Source organism: Natrix helvetica (genome assembly GCF_964273705.1).
Source record: "Natrix helvetica genome assembly, chromosome: Z".
Lineage (NCBI taxonomy): Eukaryota > Metazoa > Chordata > Lepidosauria > Squamata > Natricidae > Natrix > Natrix helvetica.
In genome coordinates this window covers 33,902,882-33,925,077 of record NC_138554.1, presented here as the reverse complement: position 1 = coordinate 33,925,077, position 22,196 = coordinate 33,902,882, and the positions used below count along the sequence as shown (strand labels likewise).

The following is a 22,196-nucleotide window of genomic DNA, read 5'->3' as shown; positions in this document are numbered from 1 at the left end:
CCCGACCAGGTGTCATCATCAGTGCTAGAAAAAATGGGGTATACAGAGAGGAGGAGGTGGAGGAGGAGGGTGATGACTGTGTGGTGGTCCTTTGTGCTCTCTGAGCTTGCTTGTTTTCTTGCAGATGTTTCATTACCCAAACCAGGTATTATCATCATCATCAGTGCTAGAAAGTGTGGGATATATTGAGAGGAGGAAGAGGAGTGGGGGGGAGGGAGACGATAGCGGGGTCCTTGGTGTTCCCTGAGTTTGGTGGTTTTCTTGCAGACATTTAATGACCCAGCTAGGTATCTCACACCAATGACAATAAAACATCTGCAAGCAAACCATCGAGACAACAGGGCATTTATTTCTTCATTTATTAAATTCATATGCGTCCTGCCTCATGGTCATCATGAACTTCTGATCAGGACCTTCTACAATGACCGGTCTCAGAATTACATCTCCACAATCTCAAATTTTATTTATTGTGTATAGAATATTTTTAATGGGTTTATTTTAATTTATTATGTATAGAATATTTTAATGGTTTTATTTTAATTTATTGTGTGTAGAATATCTTTTTTATTATTTTAAGGGATTTTTTATTTATTTATTGTTTATAGAATGTTTATTACAAGAAATGTTATTTCTTTTTTTTTCAAATGTTTTATTTGTGATGCAATATGTTGCTTTTAAGTGTACAGGTTGGTGCATGGTTTATATGTCTCAAGGTGGCTGTTTTTCTATGGGCAGGCCAGGTTTGTGCAAGGCAGCTTTGCCAGATTTTGTGTGTTTTTGTGTGATACCTGGTTGTTTGGGTAATTGTGAGGTGGTTGCTGGTTCTATGAGCTTCCTGGCACTGTCCTTTATAATTTCCCACAATGCCTTGATGGTTTTTATTCCAGTGGCTTTGTCTTTCCTGTCCTTAGGGTTAAGGAAAAAAACTGGTTTCATTTGCAGTCTTTGGGGGGGGGGGGAATTGTTATTTTTTGGTATTTTCCTGGCACTGTCATAGTTTGTGCGTGTGTGTGTGTAATGTCCCACAGTTATCTACACATTAATAATGATCAAGTACTAATAATATTTCCTTATACATTTTAGTGACCTTTCCTTACATAATTGGTGTTTTCTTTCATACTTTTAGATTTCTAATTTCTGTTTCTGTTAATTAGCAATTGCTAAAACAAATCCCACGTGAAAAAGTATTCAAAGTCTTCTTGATTTTAAATAGTCAATTTATTTATTCCTGCACATTCTAATATTTATTCATTTTCATATCTATTTTTCCATTGTTGTGCAAACATAATTCCAGCAGCTGCTAACATGTATAAAATTAAATATGTATTGTATTCTCTTTCAAATAGCCAACAAAATATTTCTGGTTTTAAATCCATATCTTGCTTTACCATTGCTTCTAACCACTAACTCTTGAATAGCTACTTGGACCAACCTAAGTACTGAACCTAATTCATATATTTCTGTTTTTTTGAACTGAGAAATAAATTTCAGAAAAAGAAATCTGTATTGCTCTGTGAATCTATCTATGACATTCATTCTTGATCTAACTTCTTGGATGAAAGACTATATGTTTCCTGTTTGTTGGGGGACATCCTTCCTGAAAAGACTGTACATTTTAAGGTGAAAACAGAGATCCCTTCTGTTACCTTTAGTGTAGTCCTCAGCTTACAACCACAATTGTGTCCAATATTGTTTTATTTCTTCTGCAGTTAGGATTATTTAACAGGATTAAGAGGCAACAGAGTATGACCGCTAGGACAGTCATCTTTCCTATGTAAGTAGCAGCAATGTGCAGTGAGGTTTATGGCTGGTGAGGCACTGACACAGTGGTGGGTTTCAAATATTTTTAGACTTGTGGACTTCAACTCCCAGAATTCCACAGCCAGGCATGCTCAGTTCCAATTTAAAATGACAGCATTTGTTTTTCTCCTTTGCGAAATAAGTTTCTTTTTTTCATTTTCTTTTTCTTCTCCCTTCCCCTCTTTCCTCTCTCTCTCCCTTCCTCCCCCTCTCTCAAACACAAACACACACACTCATACACACACACACACACACACAGACACAGACACACACACACACACACACACAGAAGTTGGATTGGACTATCTCTCCTACCCCCTTCCCTCTCTCACTCACTCTCAAACAAACAAACACACACACACACACACACACACAAGAGGCAGCAGAGTATGACTGCTAGGACAGTCATCTTGCCTATGTAAGTAGCTTTTTTATTGCTTTGTGTGTTTGTTTCATCCTTAATATAGTAGTGCAAGCAATTAAAGTCTTCCTTTCTATATCTCTTTGTGCAGGCCATTCATTGGAGCATGGTGGTCAGTGGGTGACTTCAACACACAAAAGGACAGTAGCCTTCCTTTTCTATTATTTTGTGTGCTTGTTTCATCCTAATACAGTGCATGCAATTAAAGTCTTCATTTCTGTGTCTATTCTTTGTGCAGGTTATTGGAGCAAGGTGGTGAGGTGGTGGTGCAGAAGATGGAAAAAAGGACAGTAATCTTCCTTTTCTATTATTTTGTGTGCTTGTTTCATCCTAATGTAGTGCATGTGATTAAAGTCCCCCTTTTTGTGGCTCTTCTTTGTGCAGGTTATTCGAGCAAGGTGGTGAGGTGGTGGTGTGCAGAAGACCCGGCAAGGCAGTAATCTTTCCTCTTTAAGTAGCTGGCTTTATTGTTTTGCGTACTTGTTTCATCCTAATGCAGTGCATGCAATGCAAGAGTTCATTTCTGTGTCTCTTCTTTGTTCAGGCCATTCATTGGAGTCAGTGATACTGAAGACTAGCAAGGACAGTCATCTTCTTTCTGTAAGTAGCTCTTTTATTGTTTTGTGTATTTATTTTAATCTTATTGTAGTTTATCCATTGGGCAAATAATTCAGTGATATTGTCTTGGCCAGTCCATCCGGTCACATGAGTGGCAAGCCACTCCTACCCAGTCACATGGGCGGCAAGCCATTCCCACCCGGTCACATGGGCAGCAAACCACTCCCACAAAGCAGGCCACACCTACAGAAGAGGTTCCAAAAATTTTTGAAGCCCACCACTGGACCAGATGGACTATTTTCCTGGCTGCCTACTCCTACCGCCTTATCCACTGACATGGCTCCACTTTGGGGCACACTGACGCTCTCAGCCGCTGCCCGTTACCAGAACTTCTTGCTGACCCTAGCCCTGAGACACCAGTCCTTCTCATTGACTGCCTGGAGACTGGGCCTGTCTCATCCTCTGATGTTGCCCATTACTCTGTGAAGGACTCCACCATCAAGCAAATTTTGAACTGGGTGTGGAGGGGGTGGCCCAAGGGGCCTGTTGGAGCTGATTTTAAAATGCATTTTGCTAAACGTGATGAACTATCAGTGGTTAATGGCTGTCTACTGTGGGGGGACCGGGTTGTTGTTCCACCCAAATTGTGCATTGCAGTAATAGAGGCTTTACATGTAGGGCATCCTGGAATTGTCAGGATGAAGTCTTTGGCTAGGATTAACGTGTGGTGGCCTAACATGGACAGGGAGATTGAAGAATGCGTGGCTACCTGCACACCATGCCAGGAGTCCAGACCAGCTCCCCCAGAGGCGCCCGCTAAGGAGTGGGAGTGACCTCAAGCACCATGGTCTAGGGTGCACATTGACTTTGCTGGCCCAGTTCATGGCCAAACGTTCTTAGTAGTTGTGGACGCCTACTCGAAGTGGTTAGAGGTAGTCCTGATGACCTCCACAACAGCAGAAGCAGTCATCAAGATGCTACGGAGACTTTTCTCCACGCATGACCTGCCTGACATCTTGGTCTCTGACACGGGCCCCAATTCACAGCTATGCAATTTGAGACCTTCCTAGCAGCTCAGGGAATCAGGCATGCCCTGGTCACGCCATTCCATCTGGCCTCCAATGGTCAGGCAGAGAGAATGGTGAGATCTGCAAAAGATCTAGGATGGGCCTGGGTGATTGGCAAATAGGGGTTGACCATTATCTACTAATTCAGCACATCATGCCCAGTGCCACTACTGGAAGAAACCCCTCCGAGCTTCTTATGGGTTGCCAGCTAAAGTCCCACTTAGACCGGCTATACCCTAATTATTCTGCCTCATTGCCCCCAGACTCCACAAGCAAGATTCGGGGATTTGGTATACTCTCTGCCGGGGGAACTCTGTGGATTCCTGCCATAGTCACCAGCCCTCGCTCTTACCTCCTAGAGCTCGAGGACAGTAGGAATTGGAGAAGGCATATTGACCAGCTCCGTGGCTGCCTCTCCAACTCCAATCTTAGTCAACCAGAGGTAACTCCTACACGAGTTAGACAAAGCCCTACCCAAACGGAGCAAACGATCACTCCTTCAACATTCAGCTCAAGCCCGAGGGTATCGGGAAACTTACCAGGTTTTGTTGCAGGCCCACAGCGAGCTCCGAGCAAACCAGCTCCAGAAGCTCCAGCCGCGGCCTGTGGAAGCTTCCAAGAGCTTCTACCAAGCGGAGCTGCAGAGCGAACAGGTCCACCCAACCTGTCCAAGGAAACTCCTCCTACTGAACTGCACAGGTCAGGCAGCGCTACCCCAAAACACGCCTACCTGCATGACTATGTTACCAGTAGGATTGTTCCATCTAAGAGGGGAGATGTGTTAGATACTTATTCCAGCTACAGTGGTTTCCACCAAGATCCTCTGTTCTGGCGGGAACAGAGGTTTAATCCTATTGGTCGAAGGGTTTGACAGCTCCCTATAAAAGGGCTGTTGTCAGACTCAACCCTCGCTGGATTGTTCTTACTTGTTGTGTTATAATAAAGACTTGTGTTACTGTTAACCCTGTGTGTGCCTATCCATTACCCAATCTAACAAAATGTAATTTCTAAGGTTGGATTTTCCCTCTTACCAGAGGGAGCCCCCTTGTGGAGTACTGTGAAGCCGTTACTATGACAACTCTACTGTGCTGCACAGTAGAAGACATTTTATGGCAATACAGTAGAAGCCATTTTAAGGTTGTATCTTAACAGAACACACCCCAAGTGGTTTTAGGGATGTCTTACCCCCACAACATTAGTTTCTAGCGGGTAAGACATCTGTGTACCAGGTTTGGTTGAAATTGCTCGATGCGTTCCAGACTTATACTTGAACACACACACACATACATACAAACATACATTTTTATATACATAGATTTAGCTCTAAAGAGAATAAAATGTTGGAAACTAATCTTACACTATTTTGCTTCCAAAACTGCTCAATTTTGTACCTTGTGTGGACTGTTCTGCCCCATTCCATCCCCAAAGAGAATTTTTAAAACTAGACAACAGTGTCATTTCCTGGATCTATATTTTTAAAATCAAGAGAAGAAATTTCTTTGCAGTTACATAAAATTGTTCTCTTTTATCCACAACCAAGTTCAGAATAGACAGCATTTTTCCTCAGAACTATACAATTCCATGTTTTCGAATATAATAGAGTAACACATTATAATCCTTAACTATATTTTTTTCCAAAATTATATTAGCATATAAAATAATTTGAAAGCAGAACAAAGCTATAAAAGGACATGACAAAAATAATACAAATTAAAGAACCTTGACATTTCTTATTTGGCTAATTAAATAAATCTAATGTACAAACCTTTTTCTCCAAAGAGCTCTGGGCACCATAAATTTTCTGATGAATTAGTTCATTTTTAAATCACAGGAAATATATTTCACATGTTTTAATACCTATATTCACTGAGTTTCAAACTTCAGTTATGTCATCAATATGACTTTAATTTCACATTTCAACCCCTTATAGAATGCAATTGTTGGTGTTCCTTCCAGGCTTCCACCTGTTAAGGAAACTAAAATTCCAGGAACCATGGAAGATCTTAAATAAATCTTTAAACTATATAAATTATTAAACATATATTGAAATCAAATTCAGGTTGGGCCTACTCTCTTCTATCCAGACCCTGGGCCAAGATGGTAATAGCATCTCCTGAAGTATCATCATCATACGATGATGATGGTACGAGAACTCTCATATGTTCTCCTTCAAGGGTTCCCTAGTTTCTCACATTTGTTTAGCCAGCATTCATTGAAGTTAACAGTTTCATTAATGGCTAGATACTCATTTTGATTTCAATGCTACAAAATAAATTCTTTTATGTCCATAATCACGGGTTAATGATGAAATAAAATGCAATTAGAAGTAAAATAAGCAAGCAAAAATATTGCAAATGTCCAAAGATGAATGAAGAAAATGGTGAAAGATCAATATGCTAATTGTTAAATTTACAAGTGATTTCTTGTAATTTTTATTTGATGTGTTTAGAATTCTAAACAATATGTTGTAGAATTGTTGATACTGGTTTATAGGTTGAAGCTTTTTCCAACATTCCTATGTATTTAATTTCCCATAAATATATTATCAAATCAAAAATTAGTGATAAATTAGTGATAAATCACAGAATTGTAGGCTAGAAATTCTAAAATTTCTAAATCCTAAATCCACTAAATCATTTGTGACAAAATCACCATCAGCCAATTGTAAAAGGCAGATGAACTTGGGACAGTTTATATCCTGCGCTGATACCTCTAACCCCCAAACATCAGCTTTGCCTATCCAAAGTCCTTTATCCATTGCAGTAGGTAGATAAAATGCCAAATCCAGTCTAAATATTTGAACGTTGAATTATGGCAAGTGGACTTATTTTCTTGTTGATTTGAAATATTTTTTTCTGCTTACCCAAGTAGCTTTTTTAGTATGAGCCAGTTCGTGAGGAGGAATCTGAATAGACAGAGTTGGAATGCACCAACTACTAATTTTTTTGGAAATTATTAAATGTGGCCTTCTTGGTGAACCTGTGAAGTGGTCTTAAACTTCATGGGGACTGATGAGACAGCCACTTGGAATATGTGGGACAGATTGTGTCTGAGGTTTCCGTCTCTATTAAGGGAAGGATTTTCCAGTTTGGCATAAACAGATTCTTTCATACCTCTCTCAAATCATCTCTTTATTCTCCTCAAAATGTGACCATTATTGTTCTCAAAGGAGTGTCTTTTTTATTTTAAATGAAAGTATACATTGACAAAAGAATAATACCTGCAAATGGAAATAGAACAATTTTGGCAAAAAGAAAGCAAAGATAGTATCACTATTAATAGGCACCTTGGATGTCCCAACAGTGTTTTTTCAAAAGGCAACTGGATTTTCTGGTTTCTTTGAAGACATTTCACTTCTCCTCCAAGAGCTTCCTTTAAAAAAATTTTAAAAACCAATAAAAAATTTTCAAAAAAATGTACCGTATTTTTCAGAGTATAAGACGCACCAGAGTAGAAGACACACCAAGATTTCAAAGAGAAAAATTAAAGAAAAAGTGTTTGCACTCTGCAGATGTCCCAAAAACAGCCCGTTTTTCACAAAAATGGGCCATTTTTTGTCCAAAAAAAAAAAGCATGCATAGCTTCTTTAGGAGACTTCCAGAGTGCACTTCGGAGCTGGGGGGCAAAAATAGGCCAGTTTCTTTGCTCATTTTTCCCTCCCTAGCCCCCAGGAGCACTCTGGAAGCCTCCTAAAGGCTATGCACAATCATTTTTGTAAAGGGGACAGGGTTTTGGGAGGCTAAAAATGCTGTATTCAGTGTATAAGACACACCCAGATTTTCACCCTCTTTTTTGGAGGGAAAAGGTGCGTCTTATACTCCAAAAATATGGTACCTTTGGGACAACCATGACCTGGATGATTGAGAATCTCTATAGACAACAGGAACGTTGGATGCATTTTCAAAATAACTTGAGCACCACTTAAATACCTTCAGCATTGACAAAGTCACCATCAGTCAACTGCAAAAGGGCAGTTTTACAGTTTACAGCCTACAATGATATCTTTAACACCATCAAAAAACAATATTTGACCATCCCAGGTCCTTGGGAAGGATTAAATAGGTGAACAAAAATGCCAAACCCAGGCTGTATATCTGGCTGATATGTGCAACAAACCATAATAATATTATTAAACAAATTTTAAACCAAGACCTGTAAATATAAGTAGAATAACTGTGGCAAAGACAGTACTAATCCCAAAAGATCTGGAGCCCCACTTGAACACCATCAACAGCTTTACTGGGACAGCTTACATCCTGTGATATCTTTAATACCATCAGCAACAATATCTGCCTATCCTAATCCATTGGAAGAACTGCAACCCTCTGCCAGTGAAAATGGAGCTCGGGATGCTTCATGTAGCACTCCTGATCTCCATTTTCTATGGCAGAAGCACCATTGGCTGGTATTTTGCTGTTTTCAAGGAAGCCCTGCGGGTCAGATGTAAGTATCGTGGGCAAAGTTTGACACCTCTGTTTTAAACTCTATAAGAAAATAGCTAATTATGGAAAGCAAGGGGAGAAGAGAAGGACAAAGTTTTGCCCTTCAGAAATTGTAGGCAAAACTGAATATCAGTAAAGGACTTACAGCAGAACATTAAAAGGTTTATACCAAAACCATTGCATTTATTTCAGAGAAAAACAACACTGTCTTTTTGGCAGGGAAGCATTATTTTTAAAAAGTGGCTTACAACAGCTTACTTGGATCATTGGGAAATGAGAGATTGGGAGTTTTAAATAAGTTTATGAGGGTCTCAAGTACTTACTTACCCACCCACTTACTTACATACTTACTTACTTACTTACTTACTTACTTACTTACTTACTTACTTACTTACTTACTTTATAAAAGGGAGGAAAGGCCATGCAAGATTACACTTGTCCCTTAAATTTCCATAGAGTGGTTTTTGTGGGGGCCCAAAATGCAGGGAGGAACCACCTGTCTCTCCTCATTTCTATTTATGTAATGTTGCTAGTAGTGATGTCATATTCAAAGTTATAGAATGGCAAATGACAGCTTTATTTCAGTCCATGTCTTCTTGCAAATATGCACTGTATGATCTTTTAAGTGATGAGGTGGTGATCTCATCTCCACTTATTCGTCATTAATGATAAAATTTTGAGGAAAAAAATAAATATTTGGATTGCTCCCCTCCAATATTTCCTTGATGATTCAGAACCCCATCCTTTCACCTGCATATATTACACAATTCAGTATTTTACAGTAAGCTGTAAGAGTGATGACCCAAGATAGGTTTCATGGAACGAATGGACACAATGTATATTTTGTAGCATTGTTGCCTACCTATCATTGCATGGATAAATTTAAATGGTGATTTTAAAAAAATGATATGATAGCCATGTTCATGTAATGAAAAATCTCCATCCCCTTTTAATGTGCATTGCATAGCACAATTTTGACTTTTATCAAGTCACTTACACGCATTTAGTTCAAGATTGGCTTTGACAAGGAAATACTCCCATTTTTTCCAAAGAAAAATGTAGTGGATAATTTTTGTCCTATATCATTATTGAGAAGATATTTGAACTTCATTTTCAATGGGTTCTGAAATATGAGAATTATTGTGAATATTGAGCAGGGTTTCTAACTAAGAAATAATACAAAGATGACATTGATTATGCTTGCTGGTGATCTGTTGGAGGATATGGGATAGATTAAGGCATTTATTCTGACCCTACTTTATCTCTCAGTAGAATTTGAAGCCTAAAGTTGAAGTCTAGTAACCCTAGAAAACAGATTAATCTCTCAGCCCATCTTAAGCCTCTGGGAAAGAGCCTTTTACAGAGAGCCAACAGCTCAGAGCCATAAAAGTCACACATATCATTTGGAATAAAGCTTCTCAATTGATTAAAAAGTGAAGCACACATACTTTATATATTTTTTTTAAAAAAATAGCTTACTTTGTTATTCTACTAGTGTAGAAATCACGCAGGAGATATGAGGCAGGAACTAAGAACTGATAGGACGAAAGAGAAATAGGGAGAAAGGGTTCGGACAATAATGTCTTACATATCCAAATCTAGATCAGGTCATCTCAGAAGCATGATAATGGAAAAGTGATCATGAGGAAGTAACATCAAAGCAATATATGATCATTAGTAATATGAACAAAAGTATCTATAAGTCTGTAGTGAAAACTCTTTTCTTTATTTCATTTATTCATTACGCAGAAAGAGAAAGATCTTCAGGCACAAAGAACTAAAGTGAGTTGGAAGGGACCTTGGAGGTCTTCTAGTCCAAGCCCCTGCCTAGGCAGGAATCCCTATACTGTTTCAGACAAATGGCTATCGAACATCTTCTTAAAGACTTCCAGTGTTGGGGCATTCACAACTTCTGGAGGCAAGCTGTTCCACTGATTATTTGTTCTAACTATCAGGAAATTTCTCCTCAGTTCTAAGTTGCTTCTCTCCTTGATTAGTTTCCACCCATTGCTTCTTGTTCTACCCTCAGGTGCCTTGGAAAATAGTTTGACTCCCTCTTCTTTGTGGCAACCCCTGAGATATTGAAACACTGTCTCCCCTAGTCAGTGGTGGCTTTCAAATTTTTTAAGAAAACCTCTTCTGTAGGTGTGGCCTGCTTTGTGGGAGTGGCTTGCCAGCCATGTGACTGGGTGGATGTGGCCAACTTGTAAAATGTGGTGAAACTCACTTAACAATGCTCTTGCTTAGCAACCAAAATGTTGGCTCAGAAACTATGACATTTGAAGCGTGCAAGTCATAAAGCTGTCAGGTTACAAGACCCTTGCACCCCTAATCCTTTAGAAAAAACCCAGGGGTGTTCAAACTTGACAGCTTTAAGACTTGTGGACTTCAACTCCCAGAATTCCACCTCTCACTATTCATCTTGATGATGTGTGGACGGGCGGGGGAAGGGAGCTGGAACTGGTTCTAAATGGCACTGTAGATTTGTGGTACCTCTTCTATAGAAGAGGTTAGAACTGGCAGGGACCCACCCCTGCGCCCTAGTCCTTCTTTTCATTAAACTAGACATACCCAGTTCCTGCAACTGTTCTTCATATGTTTTAGTCTCCAGTCCCCTAATCATTTTTGTTGCTCTTCTCTGCCATCTTTCTAGAGTCTCCACATCTTTTCTACATCGTGGTGACCAAAACTGAATGCAGTATTCCAAGAGGGCCTTACCAAGGCATTATAAAGTGGTATTAACATGTAATGTGATCTTGATTCTATCCCTCTGTTTATGTAGCCTAGAACTGTGTTGGCTTTTTTGGCAGCTGCTGCACACTGCTGGCTCATATTTAAGTGGTTGTCCACTAGGACTCCAAGATCCCTCTCACAGTTACTACTATTGAGCAAGGTACCACATATACTGTACCTGTGCATTTCATTTTTCTTGACTAAATGTGGAACCTTACTCTTTTCATCATTGAATTTCATTTTATTAGATAGTGCCCAATGTTCAAGTTTGTCAAGATTCTTCTGTATCTTTAGCCTATCTTCTGGAGTGTTGGCTATTCCTGCCAGCTTGGTGTCATCTGCAAATTTGATGAGTTCCCCTTTTATTCCCTCATCCAAATCATTAATGAAGATGTTGAAGAGTACTGGGCCTAAAACAGAGCCTTGGGGTACTCCACTGCATACTTCCCTCATTGTAGATGCAGTTCCATTGAGGACTACATGTTGAGTGTGGTTGGTCAGCCAGTTACGAATCTATCTGGTGGTGATGCTGTCTAACCCACATTTTTCTACTTTATCTAGTAGTAGGTTATGGTCTACCTTATCAAATGCCTTACTGAAGTCCAAGTAAACTAAATCGACAGCATTCCTCTGGCCCACTAATTTTCTCACTTTGTCAAAGAATGAAAAATGGAAACTTTATGTATAAATACCTATTAAATTTAGATCACTGTTATATTTACTTAAATGCAATTGCTATAATATGGCAGCTTGTCCCCAGCATTTCCAAATTTCTGAGTAGCAATATCACTTAGACTTATATATCACTTCACAGTGCTTTATAGCCTCTCTAAGCAGTTTGCAGAGTCAGCATATTGCCCCCAATCTCAGTCTTCATTTTACCAACCTCAGAAGGATGGAAGGCTGAGTGAACCTTGAGCTGGTGAGACTTGAAATGCCAAACTTCTGGCAGACTGCAGTACTGCATTCTAACCTCTGCACCACCCCTGTTTTTGTATGTTATGGAATACAATACATATATGCAAAATAATAATAAAAATATTTTTCCATTGTCAGTCTAATGATCACTAATCATATTTTCAGAATTTAAGTCGCAAAATACTTTTTCAGTGCTTCCTTGACATTCTGATTCCTTAAACAATAAATCCATGGATTCAGCATGGGAGTAATAATAGTGTACACAACTGACACAAACTTATTTATGTTAAAAGAATGGATTCTCCTTGGCCTTGCATACATGAAGAGTGTAGCTGAATAGAATATAATAACCATTATGAGGTGGAGGAACAGGTACAAAAAGCTTTTCTTTTTCCCTGGCTTTTAGGGATACATAAAATAGTGCCTATGATAAATGCATAGGAGCCCATTGTGACAGAGAGTGGAATTAAAAGGATAAGAAGAGCAAATACAAAGTCAACCATTTCAGCCACAGTGTGATCAGTGCAGGCGAGATTAAGCAAAGGGGAAATGTCACAGAAGAAGTGGTTGATGACATTGGGCCCACAAAAACTTAAATGTGAAATGGAAAAAAAAACCTTTGATCATAGAAATTAGGAAACCAGTGAGCCAGGAACCCACCACTAGCAGCAAGCAAATTTGGGATGTCATTATAGCAGGATAGCACAGTGGGTGGCAAATGTCAACATAACGATCATAAGCCATGAGAGCCAGCAGGACACATTCAGTGCAGACTAGGGATATGAAGAAATACAGCTGAGCCATGCAGCCTGCATAGGAAATGGTTTTATCAGTTGCTAAGAAGTTAATTAGGAGTTTTGGAACAGTCACAGAAATATGCCAAGTCTCAAGGAAAGACAAGTGGCTAAGGAAGAGATACATGGGTTTTTGGAGATGAGTGTTTGTTCTGATGAGGATGATGATCATAGTGTTCTCCACAAGAGTGAGGATATAGATACAAAGAAATACTACAAATAGTAGTCTCTGAAGTTCTAGAACTGTGGGAAAACCAAGGAGGACAAACATCTGGACCCTGGTTTGGTTGTTCACTTCCATGCCTCATATACTAATCTGCAGGATCAAAGAAAAACAAAAACATGAGAAATTTACAAGATAAATGAAAAAATTGAGGAAGAGAGCTTTGTTAAATTTTGGGAAAATTCAGGATATGTGAAAGGAGGCATGGAAATATTAATAAATGAAGCAAAAGCTTCTTGAAGTTCTTCATCTCAGAGTTTGCTAAATATTCAAAACCTGGATAATGTTATTTCTGGATTCCTGAATATTATACACAATGAAATAATAATCAATACATAAATTATACAATCAGAAATACTAATTATAATTAAGGAACTGGTTACACTTTTAAATGTGAGATTATGCTACATTACCATCCTAACCTGGCATAGTTTGTCTGCTAACAAACAGTTGCTCAGTTGTAGCTGTCAAACCTATTAATATTTTTTTTTCATCCTTTGATTGAAAACATGCTAATTTTAAAATAAACACAGAATTCCCTTTTATTTGTATCATTTATTGCATTTTTTAGTAAGAAATCCAGACTAAAACATGCATATGCACATACACTCATATGTACATAAATTGGGCTGTGAAAAGCTTATGGTAAATTATCTACATTTTTATCCAGTTTTTGAATAGCCATTTTTCCTCACTCTATCCTACTTCTATCATTACAATTCTGAACTTTTTGGATTAGTAATATAGAAAATATTACATATTTTGTGGCTGCATTTAGTTCTTTATTGTACAACACCGAACAAACATAAGGCAGTTAGGAAGGAAGGAAAGAGAAAGAAAGAAGGAGGGAGGGAGGGAGAAAGGAATTGATTTTTTTTATTTGAACACTTATGAACTTTAGAAAAAATATGAATGATGGTATAAGTACATATCTGTCTGTTTTTCATCTGTCTATATTTATATCACCTCTGAATAACCAAGTTATCTTCTATGTAAAATAAAATAAAAGTAGCAATAATTATGTAAAAACAAAAATAATTAAGAAAGAAAAAATACAAAGATTTAAATTCAATTTAAATCACTAGAAGGATGAAAATAAATTAAGGTCTGTCATGTATATATTATATTCTGCTATGTCCAAATTTCAATGAAAACATATTGAAATGAAACTTACCTTCTTTTCATTCATTTGCATGACATATCTAAGATTAAGCAATCAGATGGCATATCTTGTTCCCAATCAAGTAAACAAAATATAAATCAGGAGGCAAAGTAAATATACAATATCTAAAATATAATTTCTTGGATTCCCATGAATATTACAAAGTGGCTTAAAGAAATAAAAATGTATTAACCATATGAAGAGGAGATGAATTCAACACACATATATGAATAAATTTCCCTTCCCTAGATTTATTTATTTTTAAAATTATGAAAGAACATGCAATTTATCATAATGAAAAAAATGCAAGATTATAACTTGCAAGCTGCTTTTAGTCCAGTACTTTTTTGCTCAGCAATTTTTTTTTGCTCAACAGTATCCTTAATTTAGATGTATTCATCCTAGTTAATATGTCAAACGTCTCATAGTATAAATATGGTTCAGCATCACAATATGACACATTTATAAAGATAATTTTTGAAGTCTCAACAGAGCTTTTATCCCTCAGTGCTTCCTTAATTAATCAGGTTTACTTAGTTTTTTTTTTTTAAAAATATTGTATTAAAGTTTGGAAATATTTTTTTTGCGAATTGAAGTGTTTCTTTTTTCAAACTGTAATGCAAAATGTAGTCTTTACTGTGTGATAAATTCAACATTCTTTTGAGGTATATTCAAATACTTACCGTAGTAACTATTGTGGAAACAATTTTCTATCTATCCAGTCTAATATATTTTCAAGTTCATGTGTAAAGGAAAATAAAGACACAATTACATATCATCTCCCTCTCTCCCTCCCTTTCTCCCTCTGTGTGTGTGTGAGAGAGAGGGGGGGGGGAGGGAGGAAACAGTTTCAATAATTAAATGCAGCTAAAATTTATCTCTGTAACAATAGTATTCATATTGTGTATATTTATTTTACTAACTGAACAGAACTTTCAAAATTTCAAGTTCACTCTTCTTTCTGGTTATTGATTTACTAAACGAAAGATTATATAATATTCCTCATCCTCCGGTAAAGTTGTATCTAAAAGTGAGCCAAATTTAGAAATCTAAATCTCTAACATAGGAATTTCTGCACCAGATGGACAGATCCAGTCTGCATATGGAACTGATCAGAATCTGTGAAACTGACAGATATAGGATATCAAACATGCATCAACAAATAGTATTCTATGTTTTATCCTAGTAAATTTACCTTCATATAGATGTGAAATGACGTTCTTCATATTGTTATTCTTATAGAGGATGTTAAAATATTTTATATTAAGGATTTGGCATTGTTTTTACTATTTACATGGCTATGTGTGCCTGTTACAAATTGTTTGGGAATGGATTTCTGAAAGATAGGTAGTGACATGTAAAACAAGTAAACATATAATTATTGATAAATGGAACTACAGGCTTTCTGATTGTTCCCATTAACAGAACAGGAAAGCATCTACAATTGTTATCATTGGACAATATTATCATTTATCAATTTCTAATTGTCAAAATGGTCATTGGCATAGCTTTCTGCTCCACTTACTTTTTCTTTCCATGTTTTATCATCCTGAGCTCTCTTGTCCATTCTGATTCAGACTATATAATTCATTGCAGACTAACTTCAATAGTTCATTGGACACTTCAAGTACTTCCTGTGAGAAGAAAGAGAAGCATGTATGAAAACACACTTCTGTACCTAAAAGTGGCAGCTCCAAAATTGCTTCAGTGGGAGGGTTACTGAAAGACAAATACAGCCACTATTTCCCAAACTAACTAAGCTTATTTCATCTCCCCCTTTCCCCACAAAATGGGTTCAGTTTCATTACTTTTCCTGCTTGGCTACAAAACCCAACAGAAACATTGCTCAATCCTCTTAGTGTACTAAGAGAAGCAGATTAACTGGTGCAAAACCAATTCATCTGCATCCATTCCACAATTATCAGCTAGCTAGTTGATGGATAGCTTAGTCTTGTTTTTTCAAGGCCAGTGTGACACCTATAGCCAACAAAGGTAGATCGCCACTCTCCAAAAATGACCATATCATAGAAAAGGAAAAAAACTAACCAAAAATTAAGGGAGAAGGAGAAACTGACATCTCCAGTAGCTCAGCTTGGAGAATGGGAAAAGCCAAAAAACCCTGTATCCACATAGATTTTGCCCTATCACTAGCCCCATACCTATCACTGGTTGTCTTGAGGTGATGGATGTCATCATCATTCTCAGTCTCTTCCTCCTGTTCCACATCTTTGTGGTGAATTGTGCTTGTTTTTTACTAAGGGCCGGGCTATTTGCTCTTTGAATTTCAGCTGTGAAGAGGTTTGACAGCTCTGAAGCACATGCTTCATCTAATGCTGACTGGAGTGTAATCTCCATTTTTGCCGCAAGAGGCATTGCAATTGGAGGTCCTTAACTCCACACACTAATCTATCCAGCAAAGTGTCATCTAGATCTCTAAAGTCACAATAGAGCAGTGACGTGCGGTGAGGTTTATGACTGGTGAGGCACTGACACAGTGCTGGGTTTTAAATATTTTTAGACTTGTGGACTTCAACTCCCAGAATTCCACAGCCAGGCATGCTCAGTTCCAATTTAAAGCGACAGCATTTGTTTTTCTCCTTTGCTCCTTCTTTCTTTTTCTTTTTCTTCTCCTTCCCCTCCTTCCTCCCTCTCTCCCTTCCTCCCCCTCTCTCAAACACACACACACACACACACACACACACACACACACGTTGGATTGGACTATCTCTCCTACCCCTTCCCTCTCTCACTCACTCTCCAACAAACCCCCACACACAAAAGTTGGATTGGATATCTTTTCCAGTGGCTTGAAAGCAGCTCCTCTGCCACCCCACCCCCCATTCCCCTACTGCCTTTCCCAAACACCTCCACCATTGCAAATGCAGCCTGCTGTCTGGGTGGGAAATGCCTGGAACACAATAAAGCCCACCCACCACCTCCTGCTGGTAGGCTGGGGTGAGAGGAGAGGCAGAGAAGCCGGAGGGGAGCCGAGCCGAGCCTTCCAAAAGAAAGAGGCTGGGGGGAAGTGTGTGTACTACAGCATGGCTCTTTGCCTGGCTTCCTGCCTCCTCCTGTGGTCTCCTCAGTGCTCTCTTGTGCTCTCCCTCCCCAAGTGTAGTTTGATTGCAGGTGGAGCCACGTTGCCTTTTCAAACTTGTAATCAGTGAAGCTGGGCTAGATTTTTATATAGTTTTATCCAGCTGTGTGTGTGTGAGAGAGAAATGAATGGGGGCCTGGGGAGGAAGTCACTACACTTGGGGAGGGAGAGCACCAGTGAGGTTAAGCAGAGTCATCCACGGTGAGGCAGCAACTAGCTCAGCTTTTTCCTTTTACTTTTTTTTCATGATGAGAGTGGTGAGGCTGTGCCTCACTTGCCTCACCTGACTGCACGTCACTGCAATAGAGAGTTGCTGATCCGAGGGCTGCCATGAACTGGCTTATAGTTTCACCCTCACCCTGATTCCTATGGTGGAAGGCATGTCAGTGTGCTATTCTGAAAGGCTGTGGCACATAATGCCCCTTCAATTTACTTGTTAATGTCTCCTAGGATACTTCATGCACTGTCTGTGGAGCTAATAGAGCCATCACTGTGGCGAACATTTTGGGGCCACAGTGAGTCAAAAATAAAGCCCTTTTCTAGTTGCCTGAAATGTTTCCCAGCTCGTTTGCTTCTAAAAAGCATTCAAATCTCACAATGTATGAGTCCCATAACTCAGACAACAGGTTGAAAATGGTGAAGGAATTTATAGTGGCCATTTTCCTCAGATCGTGACACTCTGGACCACTGCAGTTTTGGTGTTTAGTACAATTTCTCATTGTTAGTGCTTCAGCTCCCCTTCAGTGACAGCTCAGTTCTTCATGACTTAGCTCATCGCCTCAGCATTAGCATCCCTTCCTCGTTGCCAGTTGTTCCTTTTAGAACGGTGGCTGACAAGGTGACTGCTCAGCTAACAACAACAGCTAAAGGTGAATTCCATCTGACAGTTCTTTTATACTGAGCTGTAAGATGGCTAGCCAATTACAACTCATCTCTGTTTCTTCAACTTCCACTATGGGAGCAGACCAGAGGGAAGACAGGATGCAACAGTAATGAAAACCTGTCACAGTTTTTCTTCATTCCTACCTGAAGTTTGGCTTGGAAGCTCAGCTTGATGCTCAGCAGCAATCCTGCTTGTAGCTTGACTTGAGCTTGGCAACAATTCTTCCTGCAGCTTGATATAACATAAAACATTATCAAGCTGAAGATGTGCAATATCCCTATTTCTGGGCAAGAAACTCTGCAGAAAAGAAAAACTCTGCAAGAAAAAAATGTCTTTTTAATACGTAACATTTTAAAGAGGAAGGAAAAAAAAGAGTAAGTCAAAGACCAAGGACTTAGTTTCAGGGCTAGACCAGCCCATTATAATTGGGAAACTGAAATAACCATGTGCGGATAGGGCAAGTGTAAAAAAAAAATACTGTGAAGTACTATAAAGTATTGTGCATAGCTTTCATCCAGTTTGTATGGTGCGTTCAATTATAATCATAAGAACTTCAATAAGACCCTTCAACCTAGTCAGTGTTCAGTATCCAATTTATTTATTTGTTTGTTTTGCATCAAGTGGCCAAACTTTTTACTATTAATTTTCATCTTGTTAGTAATGCCATTGAATACAAGATGAGGGGACTTTAGAAGATGTCTCACATTGGATCAAGGTTAAATAATTATTAGCTGGGAACAATCTTATTACAGAACAACAACAGCCAGTCACCAAAGGATTTCTAGAATAATTTGGTATTTGCTGTTTTTGGTAGAACATCACAACTAGTCTAATGTCCAAAGGAATGTGTTCTACAATTTGGGAGTTATAAATAACCGAGAACAGGTATTTATTGAACATTTTTAAAATAATATTATATATTATTAAAAAGTTTGGCTGAGTGCTTTTTAAAAATAAAACATGAATAAAAGCAAAAGTAAAATAGAATGGGAAAATATGGAAGATAGACAAAATAGAGTTCTTTTTATTTCTGGACAAGAACAGAATTTTTAAAAAATATTCAACATTTTTCCCAGCTCAGTGTAGCTATATTGCTATCATGAACCAAATTAGAACCAAATAACTAGGGAATTCATATCTAAAGATTATTACATGCATCTATTAGGCAAATTGATTTTTAATTCCTTGTTACATATATAATCTTTATTGTCATTGTACTTAAATACAACAAAATTGGTTACATCACTATTTTTTAATAGTTCCAGGAGCCAATTAGACAAAGCAAAACAACCCCCCCCCCAACAAACTGTTTGAGTTTGTCCTCTCATTGAGGAGTCAATACTCAAATACCGTATAAAAACTTCCCTATTATTTGCAATCTACATAATCACAATGGCGACTTGGGAAATTTAGTACGAACATCAACTCAAAGGAAACGTGTGACAGATACATCTGGTTTTGAATATTATTATTTTGAAGTGAAATATAGTAGGACTGTAAGTGGTATTTTGCGGCACAGTATGAAACAGATCTTGCATTTCTCATATTATTTAAATTACTGAAACCGCATTTGGAAAAGTAAAGACAGAAACTTAATAGTAAGCAAACAATAAAAGGAATATATGTAAGCATTTTTTCTCCATAAGGTGGCAGATATCAGCATGTCTTTTCTTTCAGTTCTACATCAGTTTATTTACATATTTTTCTTACTGTTATTTGAATGTATAGTATGAAAAATAAAAGTGTGAGACTCCTTCCTCAAATTCTCATCAGAAACTGAAGATTCATCAGTCTTCTAGAATATGTCTTTGTCTTGTCTTGTCTGTGAAATCATACACTTTTTAAAGTACAGCTGCTTTACTTCATAAAATGGTAAGCTTTCTTGATTACAAAAAAGTCACAAAGAGTATAGATTCATTCTGATTCTCTTAAGGTTTTTCTATTTAAGATTTGTTGATTTTTCTTGCTCATCTACTCTTATGAGCTATATTTCAAGCATAAATTTATATTAGTAGCACTTATATTTACGTAAGAAAGTCTAGAACTAGATTTAATATTTGTTTTAATTAACCATACTTTATTGGGTACGCTATGTTTGACTGGTCTACAGAATACTTATAACATGACGAAATACATTAAATGAAAAACAAATCAATAAAATTCTGTACAATGTGTCAACCAGTCATGTGGTATTTTCTTAGCAGGCTTTTATGTGTATGGTGTACCTTTATGTTGCCTAAAACATCACTAAAAGCAATCAGTATCCAACTCATTAGCACTTTCAGTCTATATTGCAAGCCTACAAATTTTAACTTACCCAGAATTCTGTGTTACTTTTTTCTTGATTTGGTTTCTTTAGAAAACAATTATGCTAAATTAATTAAATTAATTGTTCCTGTGGATTTATAGAATGGATTTTCTTTTATTACAGTGTCTTTCCATTAAAGTGCTAGACATATCCCAACTTGTATAAATATATTTTGACATGCTTTCTCATTCCCTCCCCCCAATTGTTTTCAATAGGTGAGAGTAAATAAGAATTCAACGAATAACTTCCTATTGTTGGGATTTTCCAGTTTTCCAGGTCTGGAGGGTTTATTCTTTACCACTTTCCTTATCATCTATTTGTTGATCCTGATTGGAAATGCCTTCATAATTGTTATAACACTAGCTAATCAGACACTCCATAGTCCTATGTATTTCTTCCTGAGAAATTTGTCCTGTCTTGAAATTTGCTACACTTCAATCATTATACCTAAGATGCTTGAAAACATTGTCTCTGAAGATAGAACCATATCATTTATAAATTGTGCTTTTCAAATGAGTCTCTTTCTTATCACAGGGGCAGCAGAATGTTTCCTCCTGGCTGCTATGGCTTATGACCGATATGTTGCCATTTGCCAACCCTTGCATTATTCACTCATTATGAACAGCAGAGTCTGTTCTGGGCTAGTGGCTGCCTCCTGGCTAGCTGGGATTCCAGTACAACTTTCTCAGACTTTCCTTGTGTTCACCTCTTGTTTCTGTAATTCAAATGAAATCAATCATTTCTTCTGTGACATTCCTGCTTTGCTTAGCCTGGTCTGTGGCAATACAGCTATAAATGAGCAGATTGCTCTGTTAGAGGTCATTTTGCTTGCATTGATACCTTTTGCTATGATCTTGATGTCTTATATTTGTATTGCCATTACTATTCTGAAGATACCATCTGTTGAAGGAAGGCATAAAGCCTTCTCAACTTGTTCCTCACATCTCATGGTAGTTCTGGGGTTCTATGGTTCTGGAATAATTGTCTATGTGACACCAAAGTCAAGACATTCTTTAGATACAGATAAATATCTGTCACTGTTCTATACTGTTCTGTCACCATTGGTAAACCCTCTTATTTACAGTTTGAGAAATAGGGAAGTCCAAATTGCTTTAGGGAAATCTCTCACCTTTTTGCTCACATGTGAAACAAATGCATAAAAAAATATCTAACATTATTTTCTAATCATTCCTGTGTTCCTGATGCAGCACAGCTTCCTTGTTAATAGATAAGGGTTCAAATGAGTTGAAAATTATATTTCCTTTAACCCATATTTTTACTTTTTTAAAAGTGTAATATCTTCCTTGTTAAGACAAAATGGCTAATATATGAGATGTTTCTGTCATTAAAAAAACTTATAATGTGACAATGTAAAACATTAAATTATGGATTGAAAATAGCATTACACTAGGGTTTCTTTTTTCAATTCTTCTGTTGCTTTGTGCCCTCATAATCATCATTCTCTTTACCATCATGTCAAGATGCAATAGAAAGCCTACTATGTTTATTTCACAGAGGTTATTGGGTATGTCAGCATCCAAAAATAAAGCAGAAAAGAAACATGAAAAGCAATTGCCCTATTTTTGAGAAATGGATCATATTATTGTCATCAAAATCAGAGACACATCAAATTGATATGGGTCAATGAGGCTATTGAATCCAAATATTTATTCAATACAGAAATGTCAGTTCAAGTTTCATGACAGTTAACTGGTCCATCTCTTCTGAGTGAAAGAGAGTCAACATTTTCTCTAGAAAATGGATTTTTAGTTTTTTCTAGATTTTTCTAA

At 37.6% G+C, this 22,196-nt stretch overlaps 2 protein-coding genes across 2 annotated transcripts; one reads left to right on the top strand and one right to left on the bottom strand.

The window, feature by feature from the left end:
- Positions 1-12,107: 12,107 nt before the first annotated feature.
- Positions 12,108-13,034, bottom strand: LOC309401512 (olfactory receptor 6B1-like; the record flags this gene model as incomplete). The annotated part of the gene is given in 3 exon segments (XM_081970573.1): positions 12,108-12,304; positions 12,307-12,559; positions 12,561-13,034. Coding segments are annotated over 3 exon segments (924 nt in total).
- A 4,778-nt stretch (positions 13,035-17,812) lies between these two features.
- On the top strand, positions 17,813-21,566 carry LOC309401511 (olfactory receptor 10A2-like; the record flags this gene model as incomplete). Its single annotated transcript, XM_081970572.1, has 2 exons — positions 17,813-17,851; positions 20,622-21,566. 2 exons carry the CDS (start codon positions 17,813-17,815, stop codon positions 21,564-21,566), a joined length of 984 nt encoding a protein of 327 aa, XP_081826698.1.
- Positions 21,567-22,196: the final 630 nt, after the last annotated feature.